This window comes from Falco punctatus (genome assembly GCF_963210335.1).
Source record: "Falco punctatus genome assembly, chromosome: 12".
NCBI lineage: Eukaryota > Metazoa > Chordata > Aves > Falconiformes > Falconidae > Falco > Falco punctatus.
The window spans coordinates 33,757,440-33,777,797 of NC_137592.1; the positions used below are offsets into that span (position 1 = coordinate 33,757,440).

Sequence of the window (20,358 nt, forward strand, 5' to 3'; positions counted from 1 at the left end):
TTCAGTGGTCTCCAAGTGCCCTCCCGTGAATCGTGTCAATAGCAGCCAGGGCCCAGAGCGGTTCCCTTTCTCATCGTCACTTCCCTGAGTTGCCGGTCTGATGCTGTGCGGCGAGGACCCTGGGCGCCAGCCCGCCAGAGGCAGGAGCTCTGGGTGAGCCGCACGCTGCCAGCTGCAGGATGTGGGGATGGGACACGCTTCTCTGAGGACAGCACCCCAAAGGAAGCTGTCCACCCTGAAGCAAAAAGAAGACAATTGTGAGGGGTCGCCCCACCTGCCCCAGCCTGAGCCGGGTACTGCTGCTGTTCCTGCTGAGGTGGCTCAGTGCAGGGGGGCAGCTCCCTCATCTTCCTCAGCAGGCTGCACTGCTTCTCCTGGCAGGAACCGCTGTGCCTGCAGACTGCGGAGGTCCTCCTCTCCCTGAGCGGGATGCCTGTGCCACAGAGAGTAACAGCGATTAGGCATTCGCCACAGCTTCAGCCTTCTCACCCACCCGCTGACCCTGTGAGCTGCTGAGAGGACCCCTCCGCGGGGGCTGCTGGCCATCGGCACGGCGCGAGTGTGCTGCCATACACACGTGCCTTCCCCGTGAATTCAAAGGGTTGTAGGGAGCCCCTGTCACTCACACTGAGATTAGGGATATTTACTTTATGGCTGTGATTACTGCTCTGCCAGAGAAAGGCTGTGATTTAGGAGACGGTGGCAGCTGGGCTCTTTTAGTATGGATGTGTTTATTGCTGTCTGCAGTTATCCCCTTTCCAGTGGCAACGTGCTGAATGCAAGTTACTGATGAGCTACAGGCAGGGTGTATAGAAAACATCACAAGGGAGACGATCAAAATCCAAGGAGACAGGAGCAAGAATGAGCTTGGACAGCTGCAGCCAGGTTTTTTTGACCCCTGATACATTTTGGTTTTGCAAGGTTACATAGGAAAAGCTTTCCAAGCAGGGAGAGACCTCTGTGAACCCATTCTGCAAGGCTGGCTGCTGGACTGACAAGGCAATTTAGATCAGGAGCTGGGGAAACAAGAGGATCAGGACCAGGTCAGGGTTAGTGGATTGTGGATCGTTTAAATACCTTTGAAATTGAAGGGGAGCAACTAAGGGAAACAACTGCAAAACTCAAAATGGTAAAGAAGAAATCAATAAACAGGCAAAATAAGATAAACAAATAATACATCACCAAGACAAAACAAACAAACAAAAAAAGAAAGTAAAATCCCTGATGGGAACAGGTTTCAGAGAGATCACCTCTTAAGTAAGCATCAGCCAGACACTGCTCAGTGATGAGTAAGTGTGTTAAGACAGAGCAGTGATAAACTGCAGCCCGCGGTGGGATAGCTACCATTCAGCACGCTGCCTCCATCGCCTGCATTGCTTCCGTCAGACTCAGACCGCCGGCAGAACAAAGGGATGCAGAGTACTGGTCAGAATAGGGCACCACGTTTAACTGCATTACTGAAACAGGCACTGGGTGGAGGGAAACAGTATGTACTATCATTGCATCATGTGTTGGTCTTTGTCCAAACCAGACCACTGGACCATCCAGATTTGAAACAGATCCCACAGGGCCATGCCAGAAATCAGTTCTGTATGCAGAGTGTGCACATTGCTGAATTGGTTGCTTTGAAAGAAAAAAGGATTAATACCAAAAGCGCTGTTTCCTGCATATCTGTCAAAGGTTGCTGGCAGCTGTGGTTCACAGCAGACCTTGTTGTCTGCCTTCCCCAGTGTGCCTAGTGTTTTAATACTGGAAGGCACTATGTGACCATCGGGTCGAGCCTCTGGTTTGCCACAGGCAGCCCATGGCAGGCTGCGGAGCCTCTGTTCACTCATAATATCTCGGCTGAGGTAGAGCACGTAGCTTTTAGGAATAGCTAGCCTGGGTTTGAGAAAGGGCTTCATGTAATGGAAAACCTATTACAACTGCAGAAAAGTGTTCATCACCATCTCTTAAAAATTCACACCTTGTGTCTGCTCTTCATCTCCTTTGCTTTCAGTTGCTACGGTTTCTTCTCCTTTTCTGCCAAATGAAAGAGCTGTCTCTGATCAGAAATTATCTGCTCATGCAGGCATTTACAGACTGTGATGAAATTGCATCTTAAGTTTATCTTACATGTGAAGTTGACTTCTCCACTTTCTTCCTGTGTAGATGATTTTTTGCAGCATGATGTCTGTACCTGCCTCTGATTCCTGATTTCTCCAACTTACTTGGGAAATGGTGGTGCCAGAACTGGACCTGTTATGTACGTGTCTGTAGTACGGTACCTTTCCTTCCCTCTCCACGCATCACGTTTGTTCCTCTTGTGGTGCATCACAGAGGAGGTTTATTTTCTGCTGGCTCCTGACTGAGCAGCCTGGTCTAGTGGCCCTTCTCAGGGGTGCTGCCTCGTGAAACAGAGTCCCAAGAGGACACCCTGCATCCAACCCTGTGCACAGACAGCCTTGCTCTGTGCCAGGTGACTCCTGCTTCCAAGCCATGGTCCTTCCAGGAATGGGGTGTCTACTTGAGTCAGTATCCCATCTTAAATATCCTCGTCTCCCCTCCCCTCTGCACACATTTGCTGAGGAAGCATTGCTGTCAGCTGAAGCAGGTAGCTGAAGGGAGGGGCAGGGCAGGGCAGGGGAGAGCACAGGAGAGCAGAGCAGTGCAGAGGAGAGCAGAGAGCTGCTTGCTTTCTTTGTCATTCACTGAAATCCATTCATCTGGGCAGGGCGCTGTGCTTTTTGCCGGAATTCATGCTCTGGGGAGGTGTCCTCTGGAGCCTCATCTCTGGTAACTCCAGTCTTGCCTGCACTCCTGAGGTCACCTCTTTCCCATAACAGCCACGTAAAGGCTTGTGGATAAACTGAGTCTGAGATTGCTTTATCCTGCACTGTTCTCTCAGCTGAACCCCAAGCGTCTTGGCGAGGGACACGCAGCAGTATTCAGCGAGGCTGAGGAGGGTTGTTGTCATTGCAGTAACTGCTTTTGCTACAAAGGATCCATCAGGAGCAGCAAATCCTCACTGTGTGCTCAGTAATTCCAGGAATGTGTCATTTCTGTACAGGACCATTTGCGTAGGTATCTGTTCTCACAGCAGCACCTCACACTGGATGCAGGGAGCGCAGCTCACTTGGTGAGGGGAAGGACTGTGGACCTGGCTGAGGTTACATCTCTCGTGTCAAAGCACAAAGATGTGTTTCCAAGTCAGAGCCTGACTTGCAGTGGCCAGGCGCTGTGTAAATACCCTCTGTGTGTTGCAATTAGGCGTGGCTGTGCGGTGGAGGATGCTGGAGCCAGCGTCGTGTCTGAAGAGGGCAGAATCCCTCCATCACGGCTCACCAGTGGGAGGTTTACAAACTTACCTTCTTGTGCATGGGCTCATTTCCCTGCCTTGCACACTTAGCAGACTCCTCAGGAGTTCCTCCCTTAGAGCTTGCTGGTAGAGCAATGTCACTTTAGCAGTTGTTCTGGCCCAACGGCCAGACGCTCCTGAACAGATTGCTAAGTTTCTAAGAGGGACACAAAACCTATGCCCAACAGAGTAAGTTTCTAAACGTGACGCAGATGTCTTCCTTTCAGTGAGATATTGCTTTTCCCTACCATCGGTGAAGAATGCACAACTACAAAAGGGGTATTGGCAAAGAGTTTTGGCCACCTTGTCTCAGGCTAGAGGTGCTCCCAGGGTGAGTTAAAAAAGCTTTGCAGGATCCTTCTCACATCAAAGCTGTAACTCCAAAGCCTGGAATGACCACAGCCTCGGTGCCTGTTGTTGCATGTGGGCTCCCTGAAGGTGAGGAGGAAGCCACCAGAGAGCAGGCTCTCTTCTACTGTTGCTCTGCTGGAGAGTTGTACTAGCTCAGGAGCAGGACAGTCAGGTCCCCCGTGGACCAGTCCTAGTCATCACCAGGAAAGAAACTTGCTAGGTCAGGGTTGACCATGGGGCATCTGAGAAACATGCCTGGGTGGGCGCTTCTGCCTACACACTGTAAATCACAGATAAAACAAAGCATCTCATTGCTGCTGGAGCAACTCATGCTTTTTTTTTTCCCTCTTTCAGCTGTTGTTATCTTGGCTCCTTATGCTTAGGTTTGCACCATATTTGTCCCTCATTCCCAGTGAATGATACCTGGCTGACATTCTCCTGACCTTCCAGAAGAGTTGGGAGATACAGGGGCCCGATGCTTATGGTTCCCTCTGCATTAGATCCCACCTCGACTGACCCTGGTTTGTCTGGCTAGAGTCTCTTTTCTTCATTCATGAAAGATGAACATGTAAAACGGGCCATTTTCAGCTCCCTGCGGTGACTTCCAAAATCTCCTGTCATTTCTCATTTCTTGCTTTCAAGCTCATGCGATAGCGATGGAGGCTGTGATGGAGTGAGTGAACAGAGATTCCCCTGGTGGTCACAAGGACGCCCGCTGGCCAGTGCTGCGCACAGGAGGGGGGAAGAGCACTGACTTGGTGGCCCTGGCTGGGGTGGCTTCCCCAAGCGTCAGTGCTGGCAGGGCAGCTGCAGTCCCACCCCACATGTGCAGAGACACCCCACCTCTGAGCTGGGCTCCCCCGTCTCTCCTGTTTGATTTTGGTGCAGACACAGCGTTCGGGTCTCTCAAGTGCTGCTAAAACAGGGGATTAGTGCCCCGGTGAGCCTTTCAGCAGGGCAGGGAGGGAGATGTGCCATGGCCACAGTCCCAGTCCTGAAGTCCTTCTGAAGGATGCTCCGGCTGGTGTGGGCACTGCAGGAGGGCAGGCTGACTCCTGTGGTCCTGTCACTGTGGGGCCACGGCTGAGCAGGATGGGTGCACAGACCCTGATGAATAGGTACTCCAGACAGAGCTGGCCCTGTCTGGAGACTCCTGCAGGGTAGAGACCCCAGCGTGGGTCACCAGAAGCCTTCTACCGTGAGTGCTGGAGGCCTGTCTTGACATTGAGGAATTGCCCTGGTGTGGCTGGGAAGAGTTTTATGGGTGGATGATCACAGCCTTGACCCATGGCAGAGGAGAAATAATGATATTATTAACCAGCACCTCTACATTTCTCTCTCCCTTGCTATTCCAGAGCGATTACTCAAGTGACACTGAAAGCGAAGACAATTTCCTGATGATGCCACCAAGAGATCATCTCGGCCTCACTGTGTTCTCCATGCTCTGCTGCTTCTGGCCATTGGGAATTGCTGCCTTTTACCTGTCTCATGAGGTAATGTTAAAGCATCTCCTGCTAAACCAGAGTTTTGCATCCATGGAGTAGCCATCACCCCACACAAGCAGGGAAAGTTCACCAAAACCCAGATGTGGACAAGACATTCTCCAGGGTAGTGGGAGGCAGTTACACAGGGCAGGGTGTTCCCCACCTCGGTATGTCCCTGCGATAGTGGTGGTTGTCTTGTGAGATACTTTCTGAGGGAGGACTCTACAAAACATTTTAGGTTTTAGTTGTCAGTGGTCAGGTTCCATGTCAGCTTATACAATGTCCAGCTAGAAATTTTCTGTGGACATGACTCTTGGGTGGAAATCACCCTCGCTATCTCAAACACTTGGATTTCCCGTTGGGAAAACTGATCTATTGGTTCCCAAGTTTATCATCTAGAAAAGCAAGCTAGGTAATATCCTTCCATGAGCAGAACAATAATTTCTGTTCTGTGGAAGCAAATTTGCTTTCCAGGAGCCATTTCCTTTTCCCCCTGAAAAATTAACTCAGTCTGTTCTTGTCCAATTTTAATACAGAAATATTTTTTACTGGTGTTTTGGTTTGTTTCCTTCATGAGGCAGGCTTGCTGGTTTCCAGCCTGTGCCTAACCAACAATCACCTCATGCCCCGTCATTTGTTTCAACAATTATGTCTTCATAAGCACTTGCAGAGTATTATTGAGTTTCCCAGCATGGCAGATAATGGAACGTGACAGAAAAGGAGTCACACTGGAAGTCTTATCAGTCACTTGCTTATATTTTGACCTACTGGTGGTAGCAGTGCCTATTGCAAACTACAGCCTGTACTTCACCAAAATCATTCACCCTCTCACCTGTCTTTCTAATCTGCCTGCTCTAAGCATCTGCCAGCACTGGGTATTTGTCAGGCCAGAGCAGGCACTTCAGATCTGAAGCATCCTAGTCTTCAATATCAAAGAAAGAGATACAGCACTACGATTTTTTGCTTTACATGAAGTGCCTGTCATTGAACTTGGAAGCCTCTGAGACAATTAAAGTTTGTCCAGTGGAAAACAAGTTTTCCTTGTTTGAATGCTGCTGATTTCTCACGTTTGGGTCAAGGGGTTTGCCTTGATGATGGTGACAGTAAAAAGTAAAGCACTGGGTGGGATCTGCATGCGCTTTAGGATCCTGCTGTTTGGTCCTTTAGGCTGAGCTGTTCACCAGCATGTTCATGGCCGTGTCTCTTCACACATGTGGACTAGGCAAGATTTTTCGCCAATGCTGCAACCAAGGAGGGCTTGAGAGTGTGTCACCATCCGCAGCGTGTTTGCTCTGCGCTGGGGAAAGCAGTGCATCCATTCATTTCCCACAGTGGCGTTCCTTCAGGAGGCCTGGGGATGGCGAGCCAGTTTTATCCCAGCAATGAAAGCCCAGCCCAGCCCAGTGAATGCGAAACAAACAACATGAATAAGTACTAAAAAGCTGTATGGCTGAGAAGCTAAATGTACTGAGATCCAGTCTATCAAGGACAGGGCATCCACATTAGCTGTGAGCCAGCGGCCAGCAGGAATCCGTAAGACCTCGACAGGAGCATAAGGAAGGTGGAAAAGGCCACATGAAAGCAGGGAATGGTGATGATGTTGTGCTGAAGGATTTAGGCCCTGGAAAAAGAAGACTTGGGTGCTGTCTGGTTTAGCATGATGATGGAGAACAGCTGAATGTGGCTGCCTAAAACTAGGAGCTGTCAGTAAGAAAGGTCAGGCAGGTGCTTTGCTTTTATTAGGTTGAGGGACAGTAAATTACTCGTTCTTAGTTGACCCCTTGGATGCAGCAAGGCAAGCTGTGGCTAAATCTAGCCAGGAGGAAGGACTGTGTTTCTGAAGCATTTTGACTTCTGCTTTTTGGTTTTTTTGCATTGGAAGTAGAAATCTTTCATCTCTCCCCCCTTAATAATAATAACAACAACAACTACTACTACGACTAACAATAATAATAATAATAATATTGCCACCCCTGTATGCTCCTTTCCTCCAGTCTCTCCTCTCAGCTTTCTGTCTGCAACAGCTGAATCAGCTGCAAACTCATTTCCCAAACCTCCTGCAGAAAGATGGTCAGATCCCTGCGGATGGAGCAGCACAGGCACATCCATCCGCCTGCCCACTGCCGCGTTGCCAGGCAGGTGCCTTCGCTGACCGCCTTCCCTGCAGCAGGTGCATCACGGCCCTGAGCAACCACCAGCCTTCACTGAAACTGGCTCTTCTGCAAAACCCCAAGACCAACAAATCGGTATTTTCCAGTGGAAAAATGAAATTAAAATTAAGGCCAAAACTTTTCGTGGCTGAGAACTAGCTAAAATATCTGGTGTAAACCACCAAAACCCTGCACCTGGCTAAGCTGACACCAACAGGGGTACCAGCTCATACTTTGGAGCCTAAACCATTTCGAACGATGTTTCATATGTGACGTAGTAAAACATTACATCCTATTTGCATGCTATTTCTATTTATATAGGATTTTTAATTTAAACTCCTGAATAATATTTGAGATCTCTTGTTAATACAAAAGGGTACTCTAACATTTTACATCCTTTATAAAAAATCAAACTAAAAGATCAGCACGTGGTGCTTGCATTCAGACCTATTTTTTGGCTTGAGCTCTTGAAGATTTCATGGTTTCAAAAGTCTCCTGAGTTGTTCTACTAAAGAGACCCAGTCTGGGGAAAAAATTGTAACATGCAGGAACTTCGAAGTTGGTGGGTAGATTCTTTGTGCCAGAATTTAGTGCTTGTGGTGAACTTTTTTCCAAAAAACTGACCTTCTTTAGGTGTGCAGTGTATTTACCGATGAAGGCCTGATTTGCAGAAGATCTACTTGCAGTACAGCTCCAGCCAAAGGGACAGGTGCTTTCAGTTTATTCTTGCAGCACCTGGCAGTACATTTATGCTGGATATGTCTGTATCATGGTGCAAAAGAATTACACGAGGATGGATGCTTTAGGGTTTCAGAGGCGCTCTTCACAAACGGAATGATTTCATTTTCCCTGTGCTCCATAAAAGCAGCATTCTTCCTGCAGGGGCTGTTTCTGCTCTGTGTGGGACTTAGTGCTTCCACCAAGACTCATGCCAACGTGCTGCTAGCTTAGGGCTTCTTGGAGGCCATCCATATGGGACGATGCAGCTGTGCAGGGTCTGCCTGCGTGGTGGAAGTGAAGATGTGCAGCAGGTTGAGCTGAGCAAGCAGGGGGAGACAGTGCATTCAGAAATGCAGTCTATGAAAGCAAAACCAGTGCCTTTCCATTAGGATATCTGATTTTCACAAGTAGGGCATCACCTGGTGACCTCCCTATCCCAAGCAATGCTGAGTCACTGCCTTTCATCTTCTGTCAGCAAAATGGAGAGCCTGAGACCATCACTGTGCGTTGTATACTTGCTCAGTTACTTTCTTCTGTTTGAAGAAACTGGTTTTTACAGTTCCACTGTTTTACAGCAAAAACTTCTGGGTTTTCTTTTTTTATCTTTTCTGTTTTCTTCTGTGTTCCCCACACCCCCCCCCAAAAAGACTTACGTCCACTGCTTGTGGCTGCACAGTCCTGCTCTTTCTCCCAGCTACCAATAAACTGCTGTCCGGACTGGGCCATTTTCTTCCCACCTGTCCCGTTTTCCATCATGCTTGCTTCTTTAGACTGTGAGATCAGGATGTGACTCCCATTGCCTCACAGGCACAAGGTGTCCTCCTGGAATTGCTGGTTCATGCTAAGTGATGCCCAGCTCCTCCTCTCACCTGAGCTATCACAGCTAAAATACAGGGGCTTTGCATCCATCCAGAGGCCGCTGCTTGAGGGTAACCTCTTGGGATGGGTAATGTCTCCAAGTACTCTGATTTTTAACAGCAGACAGTGTTTATTGGCTAATTTTCCACTTTTCTATGAATGGGTCATATGAGTTTTTAGGCTTGCAAGTTTTTGGATTAGGTGTTTTCCTAACTTATAGCTGAGTCTGAAGGGCTCAGTCAGAGGAGGGGTTGTGCAGTTTGCAGGGAAGACTTTGCAGAGGAAAATACAAACTTCGTATGCCTTTCACCATAAAACTCTCCTCCACAAAGAGCTTCTGATCAAAAAAACCTAATTTCATTTATTTTTTCGTAAATCTCCACCATCTGGAGCCAGGTAGGTACCTCAGTTTTCATTTTTACAGGCTTTGTAGATTGTAGGCAAGGCTGAAGCTTCAGATGTCAGAGAAAAGTTAAAAAAACCCTATCTTTTTGTCTTGTCAAGTTTACCGTTAAACCTATCAGACTATTTATAAGGGCCTGTCAGGATTCCTGCTTGGTGGAGGTTACTAATCCTGCAAGGTCTTTTTGTCCAATTCCTCTTTTTCTCCCTGCATTTATTTTTAGGAATGAGAGCAATACCATGGCACACATTTCTTTCCCTCCTGTTAAAATAAATTCATGGACAATTAAACTCTGTTGTGTCAGGAATGAGTCAAAATAAGTCAAAATGAGTTCCTCCTCACAGGGAGTGGCTCAAGACTTATATGGCAGAGCTCGTCCCAGCAGAGCTCCATGCCAGTGTCATGCTGAGGTGGCCGAGGTGGTCACTGTCCCTGCATGAGAGCCCTGGCCCTGGGAGGTCCGCCGCTCACCAGGCTGTGTCCCAGTTGCAAGGCAGATGGCAGACAACATGAGTTATGAGTTACTCTGAGCCTGTTTCAGTCTTAATAGCTGATGTATATAGATTCTGTTTAGTCAATATTTGTTATTTCTTCACATGCCAACTCTTCAGCTGGTGGGAATTGCTCCCCCTTCACTCACTTCTGTGCAGAAGATCCAGCTTTTCCAGCTCTCTTACCCAGGAGGGGACTAAGCCAGGGATTCACAAGGAAGGTCAGGTCCCCCGACCAGCACCAGGGCAGTCCATGCTTATATGACTTTGCCCCTAGGTGCCCGTGGTACTCAGACCCTGGTGCCATGGGGCTCAGCTTCTCGCTGGGGCAAGCTGTGTGATCCGGGACTTTGCCTCGGTGATGACCTTAAGAAAGAGCTGAGTTCTTAACAGCCACATTTGTCACACAAGGATAGCTGTGGAGGGCTGGCATGTTAGATTTCAGGCCAGAAGTTTGGCAGGAGATTGAAACGATTGAAACCAAGGTTTTCTGTGAGGAAACGCGGGGTGAACATCGCTTGCAAACTGCTCGTACAGCTTTGCTTGCAAACTGTCTCTGTATGAGTGCATATGTGTGAGCTCCTGTTAAACGCAGCGCTTGCAAGGATAAGCGCTTCAGGATCATTGAATGACACCATAATTTTAGCTGCCACAAGACAGCTGCCTTGTACTTGCATATGGCTCTTCAGACACACATATCTTGTGCTTTGACTGGCATCTAGACTCGAGCCTCAGCCCGGGGAGCACGGCCTGTGCCGATGGGCTTCACCCCTCGTCGGCCTTGTCCGCTCAGGGGGTTGGGGCAGGGACTGGCTGCGTGTGACCAGGCGTCCTGCCCTTGTCAGGTCTGTGGACACGACTGATGCCACCCTGGCAGTGGGTCTGCCCCCGAGCAGGGAGCAGCGCTGTGCACACCGGTCTGCTTAGGCTGAGCACCACGAGTGGGTTTGTGAGCAGTAAACCGCTGACCATGCACGTTCATTAGGCACAGAGGCAGAGTCTCTTCGAGGAGAATACGCCATGCCAGATTCAGCAGCCCGAGAGGGGCAAAGCTGTTGCCGCTCGGTGCCTGCAGGGCCAGCCAGCAGCAAGGCTGCAGATGCACCCGCAGCAGTGACATGCACGCAGAGCACACGTGCACACACACCACGTATGTACATATATACATCGCTTGACACACAGGTCACAGAATGACACTCAGAGCACTCAATGAATGCAGTTGGCACCAGCGGCCTCATGCTTCTCTTCCCTTTGTCTGAGCAGGATGGAGGTTCACCAGTGAGAATATCTATCTATATAGACACACACATACAAATATATATATACATATATATATATATATACACACACACATCTGTGCAGTGTGGATCCCTCTAGTACCTGGGCTCAGGCACCCAGTCTGCCCAGTAGCAAGAGTGAGGATCCCTCAGCACTTCTGAGGAGGAAAAAAGAACATCAGGAAGAAGGAAATATGCTGGTTTGGATGGGGAAGCAGAGAGTATGAGAGAGGCTGTGATGACCAGAGTTAATTTAGGAGCATGGCATGGGTTGTGATCGCTTGGGTAGGGCCAGCTTACTCCTCCAGGTAGGTCCTTCCTGAAGAAAGGCAGGTTAGAGATATCCATGTTCAGAAGGATTAAATGTAAGATTACATGGATATTGCTTTCTCTGCCGTGGTGACTACATGTGGGCATGTTCATGGAGCAGGTGATTGCGACCATGGGCACTAAATAGATGGGTGTGATAACCTCTGTCCTAACCAGGACAGTTTTGTGTGGGGCTGGAGCTCTCCCTTGATGCAGAGTGTCTCTGTGCAGGTTCAGCGTGAAAGGCAAATGCTGGGAGGATAATGCCGAGCCCATGGGGTGTGCAGAGCACGTGCGTGGCCAGGGCACGGACGGGGCTGTATTCACAAGGGCTGGTCTGCAGGAGGTCACTGCTGCTGCCTGTCCACACTCCTCCCCTTGCTCCCGTCAGGCAGATGGCAGATTTGCCGGGCAGAGGATGGTAGTGAGTACTGAACAGCACAGTCTGTGCCAGCATAAAATAGCACGGCTGCTGTTCTTAACTGTGATAGAGAGAGAGAGACTACCTGCTGAGATAGCCAGGAACATATGTTGCTGTGTGAGAGTGTTGGATCTCTTATTCTTGGAAGAGCAGCTCTGAAATTGATGTCCCTGGCCCCTGATTAGGGACATTTAGGTGACATCCCTTGGCTTTGCGAAAAGCTCACGTGTGCAAAAAGTCTGTGCAACCACTGTGCAGAAATTCACAGGGTTCAGTACCTTCAAGGCTTGCAACTTCCGTTCCTTTCAGAGAGGGAAAGCCCAGTCCCGGACGGCGTGGCAGAGGATATCTCGTGGCCCTTTGGTTCCCCAGGGTCTGCCTCAGACCGTGACAGCCACTCTCAAGCGGGGTTTATCGACGACCAGCACCTCTAATTCTCTGCTTTCCAGGCAGGAGCTGGCTCCCAGCCAGTGGCTTGAGTTGGGAAGGCTTTGCTCATGCCAACCTTTCCATTCGGGGTAGACATCTCCTGGGAAGAGAGATGTTCATGCACACAAGAAAGCGGCCGTTCAGAGTGCGTTGTGTGTCAGCAGCTGCTGATTTCAGTGTGCTGTGGTTGAGGTCTTGGGCCAGGGAACTTTACAAGTGTCTTGTATAATTTCCTTTTCATTCCTCTTTGTCCTTTGGATCTTACGGTCGCATTTCCAAGTCATGGACTACAGCTACAAAAAGGGATTAGATTAATGAATGGCCTGATTGCTTTAGCCCTTAAGCTAATTTTAAGTAATTGGAAAGGTAGCTGGCAAATAACATTCCCTGGAGAGTTTAGTTCATTGTGCAGGTGTTTAATGACAAGGAAGTTTTGGGACGGAAGAGACCAAGTCAAAACGTCTGAGAGGATGAGGTGTCTCTTTTATTAGCAAGAGCATCCTGCACAATGGCAGACTTTCTATGTGAATTTTTCTGTGCCAGGCGTTTATGCCTCACACGTTATGCTGAGCCAGCCAAAGCCCAGAGACCTATCAATATCATGCTCCAAGGGTATAAAACATTATTCCCTCCTGGCATCCTCTTTTCATCCTGCTGTTACTTTTTGTTGCTCATCTATTGGCTCATTATTCCACAGGCTTACGAGACAGCGAGGATTGTTTCAGTGCACCTTCCACAGGTTACTTGCACGCCTGCCACTAAGCTTGGTGTGTCTGGCATATTCACAAAGCCATTCAGGTCTGGTATAGGCATCTGAAGAGCAGGGTGACAAATCTTCCACAGGAATCGATCAGGGGATTCAGGCCCCCTGACATTTGGCCGATTCTCTCACTAAGCGTAAACAACTTTTTAGTCTTAGATAGTGGTTTTTTGGTGGTTTTTAGCTTAGGCAGAAAGGATGCATTTTGTTAGCAGGAACGTAGAGGGGCTTTTGTTAGTAATCCTTGCGTATCCCAGCTAAACACTTGATTTTTTCACACCTGCAAAGGTAGCGTCCAGGACAGATCATATTCCAGGAGAGCACACAGAAGGAGTATGTTCCCAGTACAAGGCAAAACCAGGGCATGTGATTTTGCACCTCCCTAGTAGGTGACCCTGCTGAAAGAAGCATGAGAGAAGAAGAGACAGCAATGGAACATGGTCCCTCTGTTCTGGCCATTGCAGTGTCTGCTTCAGGTGTCAGAACAGCCAGAAAGCTCTGGGTGCTGCTTCAGTGGCTGCCTCAGAAGCCTGGTGACATGATGAAGCTCCTCTCATCCAAGGCAGTAAATGAATTCTCCTGTGGCAAGAAGAACAGAGTGTATGTCTAGAGTAGCTCTTTGGGTGCTCTTTACATAATGGACCTTTCTCTCACCTCGCACAGTGACAACACCCTTTTCCAGTACAAAAACAAATGAAAGGAGGCACGCATCTCTGAAGTTTAATGTATGCATCAGTAAATGGATGGAAGTTTTCAACAGCAAAGACTTAAGATTAACCTTTTATCAGTCTGCAGAATATTCAGGTATTTTTTTCTTCCACTCAGAGATGATCATCATGTCCCAGAGACCCAGGGCTATACTCTAATCTTGAATATACAGCTTGCTATCTCTTCAGCAGCTGTTCTGGTGAGAGCTGCTGAATTACTGCTTTGTTTGGATGCACAGCAAAGTGAATGGATCACTTCTGATTACAATCTACGTACCTCTTTCAAATGGGCTGCAGAAAAACTGAAGTGAAAACTTGAGTCTAGTGATCTAGGCACCCAAAGATGCCTGCCAGAAAATAGTAACTCCTTGTTGAATTGACTGCCTTCCCAGCAGCAGGAAAGAAATAAAGTTTTCATGTATTTACTTTTGGATGAACTACAAGAACCAGCTGAAAAGGAATGGACTAGGACCTACCTGCAGCTGTGCAGTTTGTATCTAAAACTGGGCACTGCCATTTTCACTGGTAATGACTATGCTTTTCAACCTAAAATAAACACTGGATTATCCATCGTATCAAAATAGGTGAGTCTCAGAACTTATTGCAAGACAGAACCTGGGAAAGGAACACAGCTGTTGCATAAACTGATAAAATCCCGGAGGGAGAAGGTTCCCAGTGTTGAGCTTTTGCGCCCGAGCATCATGCTCCTCCCCAGTGGTTATGCACTGAGGTTTTCTTCCAGCAACACAGCTGTCCCAGCAGTGAGCCTGCAGACTTTCCCACTTCAGTGCGAGACTTTATTCAAGTGAAAGCTAAAACACAGAAAGGAGTCGTATCATGGGACCCTGGAAGGTAGCACAGTAAAGGACAGGTTTCTGTTGCTGGTGGCAGTGTCCAGGAGGACCCCTGTAAAGTCCATGCCAGCCATAAAGCTTGAGAGCCAACAAGACCAACAAGAAATAAGCCTGTCCCATTAAAGTAGATGAAGAGATTGCATTTTGTTCCCATGACTCTGGGCAAAATATTGAGCCCAGCAGGAACAGCTTCCCTGAGGCAGCCACTAGAGATCGGGGCTGCTGGGGCATACAGATAGGCAGGTACTCTCCTTCAATAGCTCTGGCCTCAGTCCGTAAGAGTCTTGACCCTACCTCGTACCAGTCTCTGTGGTACCTGTCTCCAGCCCTTGTTTCATTTGTGCCTAAAATGCTTGAAATCTTTCTCTAAGAAGTGAAAGATTAGTTAATTATCTAATATTATTGCATTGTTCCCAAACACTGTTTCCTAATTTAACAATAGCATTTGCTGGATGCGTTGCCTCCAGCTGTATCCACAGAGGTAGGCAGGACATTAAAATGCACCTATCAATATACATGATGTACTGTTGGTAATAAAACTAATGTATTATTTTATGTGCTTGGGGGAAAAAAACACACCACTTTTTTAATATTGTGAAAATCTTTCTTCTACCCTCCCCCATGCCAGTTTAGTATAAAAATGCGCTCATTATGGGGCACGATGAGCACGGAGTTATGAATGATATTTCCACATCTTGGCATTTCATACCTTGTTTCAAAGAAGTGTGAAGGAGTCAGGGTTGCTTGGGTGAGCGCAGGTCCACACATGTTCACAGAGGGACTCAGCAAGGCCAGAGATCGGAGAAGAGGGGCCACAGCATCGGGCAGGAGAGATGGAACTGGCAATCCCTGCTTGATGCCATTCCTCAGCCTGCCTTCCTTGGTGCGAGTGCTTTGCTGTCATGAAGTCCAGGAGAAAGGCTGCAGTTCACACCAGCTGTTACCCAGAATTCCCAGTCCCCAGTCCCAAAGATATCCAATGCATGTCAGTGTCCATCCCAGCATCATCAGGTGTATTGCCATGAGGGACCTCTCCTTACAGCTAGCTGCTCTCTCTAGCAGGAGGTCTGGAAATGTGATAGTGGGAGCAGGAAAGACCAAATCTTTCCTCCCCAGGTCTGTTCAGGGAGCCTCCTCTGGCTGGGATTTGGACTTTTTGTTGCTCAGACACCTGACTGGCGACCTCTAGAAGGAATCATGTCTCCCCCTTCACAATGGGGACCAAAAGTTGGCGGAGAGCTCCCTGCCTGTGATTCAGAGCCTAGTGGCTGCTGCCAGCTCTTCCCTTCGCTGAGGCAAGGACGGGCTACAAAAGCTGAAGGTGGTCCTTGGGCTGATAACAGCAGAGAGAGTAACTTCCAGATCCTCCCAGGTGTGATAACTCAGGAAATGGGATTTGGTGTGCAGAGATGTGGGCCTTTGAACTCATTTAAATAGTAATTGTCCCAGCCTGGGATTTCTGAATTTCATTCAGACACCACACTCAGTAATTGTGCTGAATGTGTCCTCGTTCCTTGACCTTGTCGCACAGATGGCATTGTTCTAAGCAGGTTTCTACAGCCTACAATTAATTAAGCAATTAATTAGGAGCCTTCACTTACACAGAAGCCATTGTAAAGCAAGAACTTTAGTGACCTTATGGGACCTTGCCACAGCATTATTCCAGAGGCTGTCCAAACTCTTTGCTCACGCCTCCATGCGTCCTCCCAGTCTCGGTTGGACCCGCAGCTGTGCCGGGCCGGCTCACCGCAGCTGGGCTCACCCAGAGCATCACCTGGCCCTTCCTGACGTGCCTTCAGCATGTCTCACCTGCATTGGAAAGCTTTCCTTCATTAAACGTGGTGAAGACCGCCTTGTCCTGTGGCATTCGGGGGCTGCTCCTAAAGAGTTTTGGACACAAATTTCTTGTTTCCCAGGACTTTCAGTGTCCCCACAATGAAAATGAATATTTAAATCATGTGGACATTGGCTCTTATTCTTACCATATCTCACTTTGTTTGGCCAACACTTGAGCATCTTTCCCACTGTCAGCCTTGTTTCAAGCCTTCAGATACTCTGATTCTAGTTGTGTTATAGAATTGATGCCTGATGACACCCTCCCCCATTTCTAATAACTTATGTGTTGTATAATAACAACAAAACCACAACACACTTTGTATGTCTGCTGACTGGAAAACAAATATCAGAGAGATTTCCAGTGCATGTATGCACTCTGGCTGGAAAAGGAATGAGCAGCATTAGTTCCCTTGCATTTCATTATTAACAGCAAAGAATGTCAAAGTATTTCAGGGTGTTGGATTCAGCCTGGGGAACTGGTAACATTATTTGCCTGTTTTTTTGTTCATGAACTGCAAGTGGAGGTTTATGTTCTCCATGCATTTCTTAACGTTCCTTAGAAATAGTGAAAACAGAGAAGAATGAAGTATCATTTAAACAAAATTCAAGGTAAGCTCAAGGAGCAATTTTTCCCTGTGGCATGGGATGTGTGTCTCAGTTCAGGGCTCCTATATTCTGGTGTGAACACGAGACCTAGTTCAGCCATACGCACTATGTCTAAATGGGGCATAACAGTGGCTCCCCTTCACTGGGGGAACTGGGGTCTCAGGAGCAGAAAGGCCTTCATTTGGAAAGGTCTTAAGAGCATTCCTGCGTCTCCTGATGATGCAGTTCCCTGCAGATGAGGCCTTTCTCTAGGATCCCTCCCATCCGTAACGGCAGGGCACCCAGGACACACCATGCTTGGGCAGATGACCACTTCCAGTATTCAGGAAATGGGAGGCTAAGTAAAACCAGTCAATCTCTGTAATGTTGATGATTTCTAGATGTTCCTTACCTTATCAGGCAGTTTTGCCAATACACTGAGAGGGGACATTGCTCCTCCTGGTAGCAGGAACAAGCTGTGGTAAGAATACTGCAGTGACAGCACTTGCTTGCTTTTGGAAGTACCTGTACTCTCCTGGATTTATATGGTGATTTGACCTTCAATGCATTTAATAATGGCATATATTTCAGTTGGGTTTCTTTTATCTATCAATGCATAAAGCAGCAGTAAGTGCATTTGAAGGCTGCCTGTGCCTCTGCTAGATTTGGTGTGGAGGTGGCTTGTGGTACAGCTCTGAGCCTGAGTCTTGCTTCCTCTTCATTTGCAGAGGACAAAAGGAGGGGTGTCTACAGGGTGACTGGGGAAGGGGACCATGACTAAGACACTCTGGCCATTGTACAGCCTCGCTTTCCCTGCTTTGCTATCCTTGCAGTCAGATGCCAGACGCTTTGGCGTTGATCTCTCTGCCCCTTGGGTCCAGCACTCCTTAAATCGAAAATTTCCCATTTACTGTGGTCCAGGATAAATGAACGATCCAATCTTCAAAGCCCATTAGGGATTAATTGCAAGCAGAAGTTATACTGTTTTAATTAAAGCAGCATACTTCAGGCAGCACATCCCTGTAATGCAAGCTTAGTATCAATGTCCTTTATACCAGAAAAGATCTTACCGGATAGAAGAGGATGTGTAGAGGGGAGTAATCTGTCCTGCAGGAAGCACAAATATGCTGGCATGCTCTGCTACAATTAGCTTGGAAAAGAAAACAGCGTCCTGCTGGGTGCAGTTACACCACTGCCAATCTGTAGGTTGAACTTAACTCTCCTCTTGTGCTGTCCTGCGTGCTGCTGGGCTGGATGGGTGAGAACCACCTAAATTACAGTCCTGGAAGAGCTGAAGTAGGGACACCTGACTGTGGCTGGGTGAGAAGGGAGATAAGTCTGACCTTCACGGTGTGTTGCACACCAGAAGCTGTTTCTCTCAGGGGAAAGAGCAGCCCGAGCAGCCCCGCCAGGAGCAGGCATGGCAGGGCAGGTCCATGGAAGTGTGCTGCTCTCAGTGCTGAGACTATGCCGTTTGATGCCAGGGACCTTTCTGCTTATCTTTACACCCCAGAGAAGAAGAGGAACATGGATCCCATTGAAAGCCAGTGGGATTCAAGCTGCTGAGTTGTTCATCAGCATTGAAAAAGCAACCTTGTATTCATTAGCCACTTCATAGGCAAAAAGTGACAAAAGCAAACCCACGGAGGATGAGAGATTTTTGTTCTCTCTGGTTACCTGGCTCATCAGAGAAGCCCCCCTAGAAAAAAGGGAGGAAGGAGTCAGTCAGTGGTGTGGTGTTTAGTAGGGATTCAGGAAGGTTTCTGAACAGCAAAAGCCTTTGAGACATTCGACAGAGTCCTTCATGGGAGTGCAACAATCAAAAGTGCAAGGTAGTTCTTCAAAAATCCAAGGGGTGAACAGTCGGAAGGAAGAGAAACAACCGTCTCCTCTGTACAGGCCAGGCTTGCCAATGCAGGCACCTGCCCTTAGGCTGGGCTCCCGACTGTTGCTCATGATGCAGTATCGGACATCGCTGCCTGGCTCCTGATATAATTTCCAGGCTTACAGAGGTGGGAGCCTGGGCTGGAGCCTCCAGTACAAGACCAGTCCTCCCTCCTGGTCTGCCTCCAATCTCACACTATCTCTGTTCTTGACCTGCAGGACCCATGTTTCCTACCAAGTCCTAACAGACATAAATAAGGATATATATAAAGATATGAAGGAGCTGACACTGTTGCATTTCTGCCTCCTAATTCGGTGGCCTTACCCCACAGCCCTCACACAGGGGTATCCATCAGAGTCACCCTGAGGTTTCTAGCTTTAGATGCAAAAGATGCCACAGTTTGGCATCAAGCCTATAAAATCAAGACGTCTTTAGGAGAAAAAAGTCAGGCAGTGGGAATCTGAACTTCTCTCAACGTTGCAGATCAGACTTGCAGCTCCAGTGGGAGCTAGGGGAGCTTCTGTTTTGCTTTCAAAATAGGATACGTGTGAAGACTATGTTGACTTGCTGCTTGCCATAACATGATTTGGGGGAAATAGCTGCTTCCACTCATTTTGGGAACTCAGCCAGACCTGAACGATTGTACAATGAGCAGTGTCACAGTGAAACCTGCAGCAGAGATTCCTGTTTCCCTGCATTTGCTGTTTTGTTACAGAGCCGTGCTGTTATCACAAAAAAATTTCGCCCTCCTCTGTAATAGCTCCCTTGTGGATTTGAAGCTGTAATGTTTTTGTGACCACAAAGGAAATAGCATGTTTGAAAATTATTTGATAAGGCCAAAATAATTTGCCTCCTACCAAGTGTGACATATTTCGGCAATTGCTAATTAAGCTGAGAGATTGCTGTCATAGCTCTGTGGAAAGGAAAATCACAACCTCTGTGAAATCTCTTTGGCAGAATGTGCATCATCTGCTATCTCCAGTATGAGCACAGGGTGGTGACAGTATTGTCAGCATTAAATCACCCTTCCAGTATGTTTAGCTTCTCTTTTAATCTACCAGCCTGTACCTCACCAACCTGGAGTCTTCACCGTATGTGCTTGCATCTGTTGGCAGAGCAAATAAGATCATTCTTCCTAGCAATTGCTGCATTGGGGATCAAGGGTAAAATGTAGAAATACCACCATTTGTAATCTCTGGCAAATATGTGACCTGCTTATCCTATTCGGTGTCCAGTCTGGGGACATTCGTTTTAACAGGAGGATGCATGCTTTCCCTGCTCCCACAGGGATGTGGCTCTGTACCACTGCTTGGGTTGCTGGGAGGAACTGGTTTTGCACCGTGTGACCGAGTCATTAATAAGCAGAGAATTGGGAGATGGAAGGCAGTGGTGCTGCTGCAAGTGGTGACGACTGTGCACCCTGCTTGGTATTTCCTTTGCTGAACAGAGATGGCAATGTTGTCTAGTTTAGATCTTTCTTGGGCATCCAGGTTAGGCATCC

The 20,358-nt window shown here is 48.0% G+C and overlaps 1 protein-coding gene across 2 annotated transcripts in view; it reads left to right on the forward strand.

Moving 5' to 3' along the window:
* SYNDIG1 (synapse differentiation inducing 1) overlaps window positions 1–20,358 on the forward strand; it is an 87,206-nt gene that overhangs the window by 19,375 nt on the left and 47,473 nt on the right. For both annotated transcript variants that reach the window (XM_080408896.1, XM_080408895.1), the window contains exon 3: window positions 5,044–5,181. In XM_080408896.1, coding sequence (XP_080265022.1) covers window positions 5,044–5,181 — 138 coding nt within the window. The remainder of the gene's footprint in view (window positions 1–5,043; window positions 5,182–20,358) is intronic.